At 42.3% G+C, this 15,341-nt stretch overlaps 1 protein-coding gene across 2 annotated transcripts in view; it reads left to right on the top strand.

Moving 5' to 3' along the window:
• The window catches only part of GLG1 (golgi glycoprotein 1), a 96,797-nt gene that overhangs the window by 39,473 nt on the left and 41,983 nt on the right, over nt 1–15,341 (top strand). For both annotated transcript variants that reach the window (XR_012831248.1, XM_075715078.1), the window contains exons 2-4: nt 1,737–1,769; nt 5,330–5,416; nt 9,400–9,615. Coding sequence is in view for 1 of the 2 variants with exons in the window: in XM_075715078.1 (XP_075571193.1) it covers nt 1,737–1,769; nt 5,330–5,416; nt 9,400–9,615 (336 nt within the window). In the remaining variant the exon portion in view is untranslated. The remainder of the gene's footprint in view (nt 1–1,736; nt 1,770–5,329; nt 5,417–9,399; nt 9,616–15,341) is intronic.

The following is a 15,341-nucleotide window of genomic DNA, read 5'->3' as shown; positions in this document are numbered from 1 at the left end:
GCAGGTGTGTTAGTAAGTCCTGTCCTCTAGAGGAGAATTACAGTGCTAGCCTATATATTTTTGTAAAGAAACTATCCTTGACTAAAAGACTGAGATGGCAACTTCAGTGGAGGGCATTCTGACTCTCAGCTCTTGAAATCAGCAACCTCCATCTGTCACTGAATGATTAGGATGGGTGCAGAAAATTAAGGAAAAACCACCTTGTAAGTTGTGATAGTGTTGGTCTTAGAGGCTGCTTTAAAATAGTGTAATTTGGATGTCAGCTTAGTTTTCAGTTGTGAGAATCAGTTCTGCAGTCTGAGGATAACGAGCACGCATTTGCTAGCCTTTTAAAAAAAGTTGATATCCTAATTTTCAAATTTATGATTACTTTGGGAGGTATGGTTTTAGATGGTGGCAGTCTGACCAAACTGCAATTAATTACTGTGATCCTTCAGGTACCGTTTTGTTTTTTATTTTGTAAGTGGAGAGGTGATTTCTGCTACTTCCCGCTATGCAAAATAAAAGTGCTTTAGTTAATAGTGGCTGTAATTAAGGACTTGGAAACATTTCCCATGCTCTCTTTTTCCCATAAACTTGCGTTTGGGCTCTCCGAAGCAGCAATAGTGCAAGCATTGGCATAACACATGCAGCCGCAAATGCTTGCACTGAAAAACTCTTTTGGATGTAGGCTGCTTGCTTCCAAAACTGATGAAATGCTAGTTCTCTTATGTCAAATAGCTGAGGTCTAATGTGTTAGTGTCAATGATGTGTTTAAGCTTTGAGTGGTTTTGAGTGTCTGTGGCTTTTGGAGCATATCTGCATCTAAATATCAGTGGAAGCAGAGACTTTGTGAGTCAGGGTTGATTTTTCTGTGGGTATGACAGGCGGGTGATTTTGTCCTGTGTTTGTGCTGTTTTGCTATGGAGATGAGATACGGATTTGTACGATTACCTTTTTCCTAGGAGTTCTTCATTGAGAGAGCTACTCAGGCTGGAAGGAGGACAGGGTGGTTTGCAGCCGGAGTGCTTTTCAAAGCGGCTCCCTGTGGAGTGTGGGTGTTTCTGTCGAACACACTAACTGGTCTGGTAGAGGCTGTGCCTTAGGACTTGTCAGCTCAATTGTCATGAGGACATAGCAGTACCTTCATTACTATAAAATAAAGAATACAGCGAATATTTTGAAATGATGTACGAGTATTGGATGTTACCAGTTTCTCATGTTGAAGATGTAAATCTCAGGGCTGCTTTGAACTGGCCCCTTTATGTACAGCTGAAAGAAAAGATGTTCCTTCTCAAATGGGGAATACGAACACTTCGATCTGGGGAAGGGGAGCAAGTCATACCTTTCTCCTTCAGTTGTATGCTTGAAACTTATTTTTCTTTAAAACTCTACTACCACATCTTTGTTTTCCCACAGATGCTTTTTTGCCACCTTAGTTCAGGCAATTGGGCCAAAGACAAGCACATTCATTATGTTTTTGCAGCATCTACATAAATGCTGCTGCTCTTGTGTCATTTACATTCCGTAGAGTTAAGACAGCATTGTGTCTAGAGTACATGTTATTTCGATCTTTTTGGTACTTGGATAATATCACTCCTTTTATGCAGCTTTTCAAATTTCCTATTGTTTATGTCAAATTATTTCTTACAATGAAAAAGAGTTGACAGTATGTTAGTTTCTGAAAGTTTATACTCTTCTGTGTGTTAAATGCATCACATCAGTAGTGAACTGACGCTCCTTTTTTCTCCTTTCAGCCAGATAATGAAATCTCTTCAGACTGCAATCATGTAAGTATTGCTTTGTTTTATTCAGTCTCTAGCTATGACATTTGCACCTTATATCCCTTATCAACCTTAGGTATTTTGCATAGTTTGGTAGTCTGCAAAAGGCATTAATCAGGACACATTTGGGTTTCTGTACTGGCCTGTGGAAGAACAACACAAGGCAACTTCTTTAACCCAGTATAGCTACTGTGGTTTTACTGGAGACTTCAGAGTGGAACATATGCCAACAGCATCCTGGCTTGTATCAGGAATAGTGTGGCCAGCAGGAGCAGGGAGGTGATTGTCCCCCTGTACTCGGCGCTGGTGAGGCCGCACCTGGAATACTCTGTGCAGTTTTGGGCCCCTCACTACAAGAAAGACATTGAGGTGCTGGAGCGTGTTCAGAGAAGGGCAACGAAGCTGGTGAAGGGTCTGGAGCACAGGCCTTATGAGGAGCGGCTGAGGGAACTGGGGTTGTTTAACCTGGAGAAGAGGAGGCTCGGGGGGACCTTATTGCTCTCTACAGCTACCTGACAGGAGGTTGTAGTGAGGTGGGTGTTGGTCTCTTCTCCCAAGTAGCTAGCAATAGGACGAGAGGAAATGGGCTTAAGCTGCGTCAGGGGAGGTTTAGATAGGACATTAGGAAAAATTTCTTCACAGAAAAGGTAGTCAAGCATTGGAACAGGCTGCCCAGAGAGGTGGTGGAGTACCATCCCTGGAGGTGTTCCAAAAAAAAAAAAAAAAAGGTAGATTTTTACTTTGGGACATGGTTTAGTGGACATGGTGTTGGGTTGATGATTGGACTGATGATCTTAGAGGTCCTTTCCAATCTTAATGATTCCTAGTTTTTACTTTCATTATAAATAGTCCAGGTACCAAGCCAGGAAACATGAAATTGCTACTCTGCCCTTAATTGGTTTAGTGGTGGGCTTGGTAATGTTAGGTTAATGGTTGGACTGGATGATCTTAAAGGTCTTTTCCAACCTAAACGATTCTATGATTCTATATCCAAGAGCTTTATAAACTGTACTTCTGTATCAGAGGAGGATAGCAGACGTCTTTCCTATTTTATAGTTGGGGGGTGGTTCCCGTGAGTTACTGGGAGCAATATGATATGCTCCTTTTGGGAAAGATGTGAGCAGTACTGAATTTAAACTCTTAATTTCAGCTGTTGAAGCCTTCTGTATTACTTTCACAGCTGCTAAATTCTTAGACTCACTTGGAAAAGGCTGTGGGGGTGTGATATTTCGAGGCAGTTTGAACCACTTGGCTGGTTTTAGAACAGATTTCCTCTCGGCACTGTGTTTAACAGTGAGCAAACTGTTAGCCAGTTTTCAGGCTGTCAAGCTGACTCTTCAAATCCCGAGACTCTTAGGAAAAGAAAAAAAAAACCAAACCAAAACACCACCCAAAAAAACCCCCACCAAAACCCACATCAGAGCTATGGTTGGTATTAGGTTTCCTTTGGCTTCTGTCATTTGTATTCTGTTAGAATACACTATATCAAGATCTTTAATTGTTTGGTTAGCCCTGGACACAGACAAGTGCATGCCTTAATGACGGTCTTGGTTTCAGATGCTTGAGAAGCTGGTATTTTGGTTTATTATTGGAAGATATATTCCAGAAATGAAACCTGGCCATGCTGTACAACTAGTAATTTCCAACTGTGTTTATAAATTAACCTTTAGCACTGCACTGCCTGACTTCATGGCAGCTGTTATTCTCTGTTGTGCAGGGTTGGATCAGATGAAGGGCACATCATGTTTCTGTTTAAGTCTTTTCTTATTTTTGAAACAGAGAAAACTTCAGTAATTAAAATGTATCTACCTGACATTTAAATGTGCCAGCAGAAGTTACCTGAATGAAGAAGAAATTGAGAGTTCTAGAAATGCAGGTTGGACCTTTCCTCTGCTGGATTAGATGACAGTGTCTCTGCTGCAAGGCAGATACCAGGCTGCTGTGGATTATAGAAGCCATTCAGGGACAGGAAGTGTGGGCAAAGTCTCATTTTCCCAGGCAGAAATTGGAGGGGAGTGATCAAAAGCTACACCACGGAGAGGCATCTCATGTCCAAATGTTTTCTTTGCCTCTCTCTGCAGTCTTTGGTAGTACAACTGCTGATCGTATCCTGGGAAAATACTGCCTAGTGCTAAAAATCTGGATTTTTAAGCTGCAAGTTTAACCTTCCTTCTGTCTGTGGGAAGGTTCCTTTGGAGAGTGTCTCATTTCGAGACTCTCCAAAATTTGAGATGACAAATGCAGAAGTGTATTCTTGTGGTGTTGGACCTCATTCTTGTCCTTCTGATCCTGTCTGGGAGAGGTCTACAGTACTCTTTGCGAGGACAGGTTCCCTGTTTATTCACTTTTATCTGTTAAACCTGTATATTTACAACTTCTTACTCCCTCTGAAATACCCTAGGATCCTATCATCTCTTTTTTTTAACGTTTCACAACTCCATGATGTAAAGTGTGGAAGACAGTGCAGCTGTGCTGATTCTGTTTTTAGTTCTCTGTGTGTGCTTCCGCCCTCTTGGAGATGATGTAAAACTGCTTTCCTTGGGTACGAGCATGTTTTTGTGTTTTCTTAGCATTTTGTGTACAATTGAAACTTCACAATAAAGCTTGACCAAACTTAATCTTTTTGATATTCATTTGATTTTGTCACAAAGGCAGAGTATTTGAAATGAATTTTTAAAACTATTTAATCTTTACGTTAACATATATGAAATGCTTAAATGCAACTTAAGTTCCTAGGAAAAAAAAACAGATGAGATTTTCTTGGGCAACACCTCGGCTATTAATTTGTTGAGGTTTTGCTATCTTACCCTGTATTTTTACTTTATGGTGCCTCAGGAGGACATCTGGGATGTGCACTTGCCCAGTATTGATTCTTGCACAATGACCAAATGCATTTAGGCTCCTACGTAAGCTAATCTCTGGCTCCTAGAAGAACAGTCATCCTTACCGAGGCGTTTTGCAGTCTAACCTCTAATGTATCATTGTGCTTAGCAAGACAGAGAACCTCCTATAGGTTTGAAATATCTCTGCATCCAAGTAGTTGTCTGGTCACAGCCCCTCACAGAAGAAAGTGAATAAGGGATCAGTTGCATTGTCCTCCTTCCTTTTTTCCTGGGCTTTTATTAGGTTTTCAGCATGAAATCTGCTCCTATTCAGGACTTCATTTTTGGTAGATCATTTGCATTGGGCAGACAAGCCATGGCACAGAGAGGTGTGGTGGGCTGAAGATGTTGCTAAATATGCAGCAGGTAGCAAGTTACAGCTTTCATTGGTTTGTCCTTTTGGTTATGAAATTGTCTTCATTAGATATATTTCCTTTTAATGAGTCAGCTCATGACCTTATGGAGAGATTCTTAACAGTCTGAATTTAGTCAAGATGAGAAAATCATTGCAGAAATGAAGGGAAAAAGTTGTTGTCAAGGAGACTTTGCATTGATCATTGCACTGTAGAAGGATGATGATACAGATTGGGAATAAATGATGTTTCATTCTTTTCTGAAGCAAAATATTTGTCATTCTCCATGGGAAGCTCTTAAACCCCCTTTCTACAAATGCTCTCTCTATAGCTCTTGTGGAACTACAAGCTGAACCTGACTACAGATCCGAAGTTTGAATCCGTGGCCAGAGAAGTCTGCAAGTCCACTATTGCAGAGGTAAGCCAGAAGAAAGGCATGGCTGCTATTGTGGCACTAAGGTGTTTTTCATTTCTATGCGATAGTGAATTAGTGTGCGAATAATGTTTTGGGTTTGGGGAAGCTCTAGTCTTATATGCCAAATTATTAGGTATAATTAATTCAATCTCCTTGCGGAAAAAGCCAGTTACCTTCGTGCTGCCAGGCAAAGAGGCGTGGGAAAGAAATGATAAACTAACAACCCATCAGCTCTTACCTGACTTTTGTCAGAAATCTGTTTTGGATTGGATTCATCCCCTCTTTGTCAAGTGTTGGACAATTGTAGCAGTGTTGGTGTAGCAGGGGTTCCGCTGAATTTAACGTAAGGCTGGTTTTGGATTGTGTCTTGCTAACAGAGAGGATAAGCACAGAGATGGCAAATGATGAATCAACTTTTTTTTTTCTTATTCGAGGCTCAAAGTTTAATTACTCCAAGGACTCTGTTAGGAAATTCCTCTTCTTAGGTTGCAATAGGAGTTAGTCCTCTGTATCTCAAGCATCCACATACCTCAGTCCAGCTTCAAAGATTACTTGGTTGATCATTTCTTTCCTTGTGCTCATGCTAGCTGTTGAGGCTGTGTGCTCGGCCATGCAGGAGCTGACTAAGCTGAGTTTTTTTCCCTTTGGTTGGGGTAGTTTTCAGCTAGACTTCAGGGGAAGCAGTGGAACCAAGGCTCTTCACAGCAGCAAAGGCTTCAGCTGACTTAATTCAGTCATTAAACCGTGCTTTGAAAAACATAATTTGTATATCCACCAGAATAACTTCACCTACACATAAACTTGCTGTTTTAAAAAAATGCATTTTGCTCTAGATGATGGCCCCTTTGGCCTTTAAAGTAGATTTTCTTGAAAGACTATTGGTCTCATGAGATTGTCTCTCCAACCCCAGTTTGTGTTGGCAGTTTATTTTCCCTAGGTCTAGCTTTCAGTAGTGCAGACTTGCTTATTGGACAAGAGGAGTATGTCAGTGCTCAGAGCAGGTTTAAGATGAGTGGTTCCCCAAGTTCTCACGTTTTGATGGAACCACCTACATTGTTCCCCGTTCTTTACAAAGTTTTCATTTGAGAGGAACACACAAAAATCTGAGAAATTGAGGATGTCAACAGCAGCCTGGCTCCAAAAGTTTCAGAATTAGTAGTGTAGTTGAGGTATACTCAATTGCTTTTTCTTCATGGTCTGCTAGGGTTCTGCTTCCCCTTCTCAGCACCAGCTGAGTTGCAGTAAGAATAGCATTAGTGGGAAACCATTATTTAGTATAAGGAGAGATCAAGAAAATGGTTAATACAAGGCGGCTAGAATATTAAACAGTGGAAGGAAAACAGCTTGCATCGAAGGGTTACGTTGTGTTTGGAGTTCAGTAACTCCCAAAAGGAAACACTGAAATCTGTCAAATCTCACTTTTTGCAGTCATAGGGAAGATTGTATTTTTCTGGTTTATGTCATATAGCTGCTGCAGAATTTTTACAACCAAGGCATTTTGAAAATGCTCTTTTAACAGTCTGTTTAATTACCACTTTTGTACAGTGACAGTCTGGCAGTGTTTTAAGTGATGCCCTCTAAATCTGGGATATGATGTCTAAAAGCAGTGGGAAGAGCATAGCATTTTAGCTGTACATTAGCCACCGGTGTTCCTGTTGTAATTGTAGCAAATGATAACATGAACTGCTGGTAATTTTGCCATTTGGTGAATGGTTTTTATTTAAAGAAAAAGAAAGTTGCATAAGTAGCAATAATCTTGTGTGTTTGATCTTCTGATACTTAATGCTGAGGCAGGTGCATAAAGTATTCCACTAATTTTTAAAAGTATTTCTAAAACAGTCTTTAAAAGTAACATATGTAGTGGGAATATACTGCTAACATACAGTATTAGCCTATTAATATTTTTCTTCAATTCACAATAACAGGTAGGTGTTTTCTTGCTGGTGACTGAGCTCTGATTTTAAGTATTGCTTTGTATTAAGAACAAAATACAACTAGAAGAGTAATTTCTAGTAAAAGTCATTTGGGAACTGGTGACTGTCCCAACTGGGTACATTCTGAAAAGTCCACCTTTAATTTTATCAGCTAAATATAGATTGAAATATCAACTTCTCAACTGTTGAGATTTTATAAGTTCTGGCAATAATATTAATCTAGAATTGTAGTTGTCTACCAGATAAAGGTGGTTGTTTCAGAAGTGGCCAGGCAATAACATGATTGCTTGGTCTTCTGCACAGTTTACTGGCTCAGGCCAGGAAGCTCTGGGGCTGTTTCTAAAGCCAGGCTCTTCCGAAAACAGCATGTTGCTGTTGTGTGCTGGTTTGGCTTGTGGTACTTGAGCTGAAGTAGGGCCAAACCAAAGATGCAGCTTTCTCGGAGAAAGCTCGCTCAGCTCTCTCCCTTTCAGCCTGCAATGAATCATATGTGTTTTCACTTCAAAATGTATTTTATGCCTTATCTATAACAATTACATTGACCTTAGTAACTATGTTTTTCTAATAGCTATATAGATTAAATACAAAATGTTCTACCAGCCTACATCTGCCTTCAAATAATGGTGTTTAAAATGTTGCATGTTTTATTTGTTATATAGAAAGTAATGGCCTCATAAACTGAGGCAGAGGAGATCTGTTTTATTCATCTAGTCTGACCTGTATGAGTCTGTCACAGGATGACCTGAGTTAATTCTTGTTGAATTAGAATACATCTTTCTAGAGATGTCTCTCCATTTTTTAAAATATCCAGTATAAAGATTCCAACTTGGTATTTGAGAATTGATAAAATGGTTCCCTGCCTGTTCCCTTAGCACTGCCCTTGCTTGGTATCTGAGCCCGCCTGGATTATTGATTGCCATGAATCTTCCTTTAGATTGATGAGCCCTTCAGTATTTGTACAGGAACAAATCTTCGATGTAATCCAGTCAACCCATGTATCTATTGCTTGAAAAACTGTCACTGCTGAACTTTAGTGTCTGGCTGTCAAGCATGCTTTCTGCGTCATTATGGCTGGCTGCAGTTTTCAGCATGCTCCTTAACAGGGGACACCAGAACTGGGCAAGTATTTCAAGACAGGCTTCCATGGGTTAAAAAGAGTCTGTGTAATCTTGGTACTCCTTGGAGCAAGGCATTGCACTACTCCTATCGCAAGCAAGATTCCTCGGGGAGTGTCCTTAACGGATAAGTAACCATGCTTTTCTCTTCCTTTGGAAAGACGCTGTCAAAACTGCCTGCATCTTTTACTTCCAAAGGTGATGTTTTTGGCCTTACTGTCTGCTTCCCTGAGCAGTGCGGGCTGTGATTTATATTGGGGACCTGTCTGTTCATATACACTGCTTTTCCAATCCCTGCACAGCTTTCAGTTTTGTTAGCTGTGATTTTTTTTTCTTTTTTTTTTTTTAGACCACAGAGTAAAATGATTTAGTACCAACAATCAGTTCCTATAAGAGCCTGATAAAAATGAATTTGATGAGGATTTTTCTATAGTAATTTTCAGCTTCCAGCAAGTTATAAACAGTTCAATAAATATTCTGTTGACTTTTGAATCGGTCTCACTTCTAGCCAAAATATTATATTGTATGAGGTCAGGTGGCTAATGGGGCTCCAAGTATGATTTAGTGATGTTGTAGTATGCTCATTTTTCTAAATAAAGGTTTGTCAGACTAGCATTTTTCCTACAAATCCACTTGATTGCAGGGGTTCAATGTGATTATTATGAAAGATGATTATTGAGCAAGAGGGTTTATAATCCTCAAGGTCGCTGCGTTTACATTTTTCAGATACTGGCACACATGAGGGATTTCTCATTTCTGAAATATTTTCAAGTATTCTGACTTACTGAAAATCAAACTAAAGCCTAGAGGGTTTCTTTGCCAGCAGATTTTGAAGCTACAGATGCAAGTTTCTTTGAGGATGTTTGGGTTTTTTTTTTTTAAAAAAGGTTAAATTGGTAGCTACAGTCACTATATTTTTATTCTTCCCCCCCAACAGATCAAGGAGTGTGCAGATGAACCAGTTGGTAAAGGCTTCTTGGTGTCATGTTTGGTGGATCACAGAGGCAACATCACTGAATACCAGTGCCATCAGTACATCACTAAAATGACAGCCATTATCTTCAGTGATTATCGTTTGATCTGTGGCTTCATGGATGACTGCAAGGCTGACATCAATCTCCTGAAATGTGGCAGCATTCGACCTGGAGAAAAGGTATCCAGAGAGCATGTAGATTGTCAATAGGCTTGTAAAAGTCACTCACTTAAGGAAACTTATGTGGAGACTCTGCAGTAGTATTACTGTCTTACTTGCAACTGAGAAAACACATGGCATAACTTATCTGTCTGAAAAGGGTGATGTCCCGATTCTGTATAGTTCCTTTTTAATAAATACGCATTCATTCCTGTATGAGGGACTGTTACTCAGAGATGACTTTCATTTGTCTTTCCTTACTGCACTACAGGTGATCTGTGATCACACTCCATCGGGCTTGACTTGATATGGTGAATCCAAACAATAGATTTAAGCAAACCTATTGCTAGGCATATTTCACAGTCTGGTCAGGTCTGATGCAAGAAGGTTATCAAGGTGATGTGGCCTGTGCTTATAACCCTTTCTGCTTTCTCAGGCTGTAGTTGATAGACTGGATCAAGAGCTTTTATCTGTTCTCTTCCCCTTTCCCCTGCCTGCCCAAAAATGGTTGAAGGGCACGTAATACCTAGTGTCACATTTTGTAGTACAGACTTACTAATACTGTATTGGTTTTACTAAATCAATGTTCCTGAGACTTGAGCAGAGGTTGATGCAAATAACAGTTTGTGGTAACTAAATGTGGGGTTATTTTCAAGGCACTGTCATTCCCTGTCTACTTCAGCGCAGCTAATGCAGACAGCAATTATGTAGTGTTGCAGGAATGAGTGGTTTCTTTTATGGTAAGTTTTTATGTTTAGGGATAAAGTTAAAATTAGCCTATCAACTTTTTACAGTGCTTTTTAAAGTATAGCTCTTGCCACTTTTAAGAGTTAGTCTCTTAAATCAGCTATTAATGAGGAGGTATATAACCTCTTTTTTGGTTAAAAAAAAAAAAAAGTTTTCCTAGTTGTTTGAGATCTTAGCTGCTGTAAGCAGCTTCACATCCATAGTGGGTTAATTTGAAGTGCTAGTGTATTCCAGAAGACTTAGCTGAACAACAGTGTTGTGGTTTAGCCCCAGCCAGCAACTAAGCACCATGCAGCTGCTCGCTCACTCCCCTACCCCGATGGGATGGGGGAGAGAATCGGAGGAATGAGAAACACTCCTGGGTTGAGATAAGAACAGTTTAATAGTTGAAATAAAGTAAAATACAACAATAATAATATACAAAGCTAGTGATGCACAATGCAATTGCTCACCACCTGCTGACCGATACCCAGAGAGTTCCCGAGCAGCAATCGCTGCTCCCTGGCTAACCCCCCACCCCCCCCCCCACCCCCCAGTTTATATACTGAGCATGATGTCATATGGTATGGAATAGCCCTTTGGTCAGTTTGGATCAACTATTCTGGCTGTGCCCCCTCCCAGTTTCTTGTGCACCTGGCAGAGCATGGGAAGCTGAAAAGTCCTTGACTAGCATAAGCAGGACTTAGCAACAACTAAAACATCAGTGTGTTACCAACATTCTTCTCCTACTAAATGCAAAACACAGCACTATGCCTGCTACTAGGAAGAAAATTAACTCTATCCCAGCCGAAACCAGGACAGTATCCACCCCTTATTCTATACCATCTACGTCATGCACAGGGCCTCCCCTTTCCAATGTGTTCTAATTAATCACTACCACTTTCCCTATCTTGATATATACACACAGATATCATTCCCTTTGTCTATGGGCCATCCCTCTAAAATGTCCATTGAGTTAATTTAGTCCATGACTTTGGGTTCCACCTGTCATCACAGTCTTTCAGAGCAGGAGAGGTGGTGTGCAGTGTTGGATTGTTGCATGCTGAAGCCAGTTCTCATTCCAACATGGTTTCATCAAAGTTCATTTTCATTAAGCTGAGCAATTCTTACTGTAATACCATTGATGTGTCATATAGCAACCATAACATACATTATTATATACTTAACATTAACATACTTTATTATTATATTAACGTTATACTATATTACTATATTAACATACAGTTAAGAGATAACATACAGTATCATATAGCAGTTAACATCATACAATTCAGTTCATTGGCTATTTTCACCCAAAATCAGATTCCCTTGAGGTACACATTGGACTTCCCCATCCTTTCGCATCACCCACCAAGTGCACCCAGGTCCTTGAGCAAAAGCAATTGCACGAATGGGTCTGCCTTTGCCAGAGGGGGAGGTCATCCAGACAGTCTTCCCCAGCATATTTTTTATGTGCACTACAGGGACTTTATCTCCTTCTACAGTACGTAGAAGTTTTGATTGGGTAGGGCCAGCTTGATTGGCGGATCCCCTGGTGTTGACTAACCAGGTGGCTTTTGCCAAATGTGTATCCCAATGTTTGAAGGTCCCACCACCCATTGCTCTCAGGGTAGTCTTTAACAGTCCATTGTATCGTTTGATTTTCCCAGAGGCTGGTGCATGATAGGGGATGTGATACACCCACTCAATGCCGTGCTCTTTGTCCCAGGTGTCTATGAGGTTGTTTCGGAAATGAGTCCTGTTGTCTGACTCAGTTCTTTCTGGGGTGCCAAGGACTTGCTTTTCAAGGCCCAGGATGGTGTTCTGGGCAGTGGCATGGGGCACGGAATATGTTTCCAGCTATCCAATGGTTGCTTCCACCATGGTGAGCACATAGCGCTTGCCTTGGCGGGTTTGTGAGATGTGATATAATCAACCTGCCAGGTCTCCCCATATTTATATTTCAGCCATCGTTCACTATACCCGAGGGGCTTGAACCGCTTGGCTTGCTTGATTGCAGCGCATGTTTCACACTCATGAATAACCTGTGCAATACTGTCCATAGTTAAGTCCACCCCTCGATCACAGGCCCATTTATATGTTGCATCTCTTCCTTGATGGCCTGAGATATCATGGGCCCACTGGGCTATGAATAATTCACCCTTATGTTGCCAGTCCAGATCCACCTGAGCCACTTCAGTCTTAGCAGCCTGATCCACCTCCTGGTTGTTTTGATGTTCTTCAGTGGCCCAGCGCTTGGGTATGTGAGCATCTACGTGACGAACTTTTACAACCAGGTTCTCTACCCGGGCAGCAATATCTTGCCACAATGCAGCAGCCCAGATGGGTTTGCCTCTGCGCTGTTTCCATTGCTGCAGCCGCCCCCACAGGGTATTTGCCACCATCCATGAGTCAGTATAGAGATAAAGTACTGGCCACTTTTCTCTTTCAGCAATATCTAAAGCCAGCTGGATGGCTTTCATCACCTCTGCAAACTGACTCGATTCCCCTTCTCCTTCAGCAGCTTCTGCAACTTTTCATATAGGACTCCATACAGCAGCTTTCCACCTCCGATGCTTTCCCACAAGACGACAGGACCCATCAGTGAATAGGGCATATTGCTTCTCATTTTCTGGCAATGTATTATACAGTGGGGCCTCCTCAGCACGTGTCACTGCCTCCTCTGGTGATATTCCAAAATTTTTGCCTTCTGGCCAGTCCATGATCACTTCCAAGATTCTTGGGCGACTGAGGTTTCCTATTCGAGCCTGTTGTGTGATTAGTGCAACCCACTTACTCCACGTAGCATCAGTTGCATGATGTGTAGAGGGGACCCTCCCTTTGAACATCCAGCCAAGCACTGGCAGTCGGGGTGCCAGCATGAGCTGTGCTTCAGTACCAACCACTTCCGAAGCAGCTCGAACTCCTTCATATGCTGCCAGTATCTCTTTCTCAGTTGGAGTATAGCGGGCCTCAGATGTTCTGTATCCCTGACTCCAAAACCCTAGGGGTCGACCTCGAGTCTCCCCTGGTGCTTTCTGCCAGAGGCTCCAGGTAGGGCCATTCTCCCCGGCTGTGGTGTAGAGCACATTTTTAATATCCTGCCCTGCCCGGACTGGCCCAAGGGCTACTGCATGAACTGTCTCCCTTTTAATTTGTTCAAAGGCTTGTTGTTGCTCAGGGCCCCATTTGAATTCATTCTTCTTCCGGGTCACTTGATAGAGAGGGCTTACGATCTGGCTGTAATTTGGAATATGCATTCTCCAAAAGCCCACAACGCCTAAGAAAGCTTGTGTTTCCTTTTTGCTAGTTGGTGGGGACATAGCTGTTATTTTGTTGATCACATCCATTGGGATCTGACGACGTCCATCTTGCCATTTTATTCCTAAAAATTGGATCTCCTGTGTGGGTCCCTTGACCTTACTTTGTTTTATGGCAAACCCGGCCTTCAGAAGGATTTGGACTATTTTCTTTCCCTTCTCAAAAACTTCTGCTGTACTGCCCCACACAATGATGTCATCAATATACTGCAGATGTTCCAGTGCCGTTTGGATCAGTCCATGGCAAATGGTGGGGCTGTGCTTCCAGCCCTGGGGCAGTCGGTTCCAGGTCTACTGAACACCCCTCCGGGTAAAAGCAAACTGGGGCCTGCACTCTGCTGCCAAAGAGATGGAGAAAAATGCATTAGCAATGTCAATTGTGGCATACCACTTGGCTGCCTTTGACTCCAGTTCGTATTCAAGTTCTAGCATGTCTGGCACGGCAGCACTCAGTGGTGGTGTAACTTTGTTCAGGCCACGATAGTCCACTGTTAGTCTCCACTCTCTATTAGACTTTCGCACTGGCCATATAGGACTATTAAAGGGTGAGCGAGTCTTGCTGATCACTCCTTGGCTCTCCAGTTGACGAATCAGGTTATGGATGGGAAGCAGGGAGTCTCAGTTGGTGCGATATTGCTGCCTGTGCACAGTTGTAGTAGCAATCGGCACCTGTTGTTCTTTGACCCTCAGCAACCCCACAATTGAAGGGTCCTCTGAGAGACCAGGCAAGGTGGACAGCTGTTTAATTTCCTCCGTCTCCAAGGCAGCTATACCAAAAGCCCACTGGTACCCTTTTGGGTCCTTGAAATACCCTCTCCTGAGGTAGTCTGTGCCAAGGATGCACGGAGCATCTGGGCCAGTCACAATGGTGCTTCTGCCACTCATTCCCAGTTAGGCTCACTTCAGCCTCCAGTACAGTGAGCTGTTGGGATCCCCCTGTCACTCCGGAAATACAAATGGGTTCTGCCCCTCTATAACTTGATGGCATTAGGGTACACTGTGCACCGGTGTCCACTAGAGCCTTATACTCCTGTGGGTCTGATGTGCCAGGCCATCGAATCCACACAGTCCAATAAACCCGGTTGTCCCTTTCCTCCACCTGGCTGGAGGCAGGGCCCCTCTAACACTGGTCATAGTATTTGTTGTTCACTTCTTGTAAATGTGAATCAAAAGTCCCTTGATTAATATTAGAAGTAAAATTAGCCCTCTTCTTCTGTCTGGGGAACGCTCACTGGAAACTGGAGCTGCAATTTTCCTGGGAGAACCACCTTTTCTAATAGTTTTTCCTTGCAACTCATGCACCCGTGCCTCTAGGGTCAAGGTTAATTTTCCATCCCACTTCCTCATGTCCTCACCATGATCACGCAGGTAAAACCACAGGGTGCCCCATGGTGTGTATCCTCTGTATCCTCTCTCTTGAGCATAAGGACGTTGACTCCTAATGGCTGAGATACTGGTCCGTACAGGTGGGGGGTAGGACATACCCTCTCTGGGTTGTCGGAACTCTTGGGACAGTTTTTCCAGAGCTGAGACACAGGCCCGTAGGGAGGAAGAGATACTTTCTTCGTATTCCCAGAGTTGTCTAGCCACTTCATCCACTGTTGGTGCCTCGTCATCTTTCCAGGCCAGTATTGCCAACGAGTTGGAATACAATGCTGGTGCGCTCTGTAGCACCTTCTGCCACATGGGTCATGTGCACCT

Source organism: Pelecanus crispus, chromosome 8 (genome assembly GCF_030463565.1).
Source record: "Pelecanus crispus isolate bPelCri1 chromosome 8, bPelCri1.pri, whole genome shotgun sequence".
Taxonomy (NCBI): Eukaryota; Metazoa; Chordata; class Aves; order Pelecaniformes; family Pelecanidae; genus Pelecanus; species Pelecanus crispus.
This window is presented reverse-complemented; position numbering and strand designations above follow the sequence as displayed.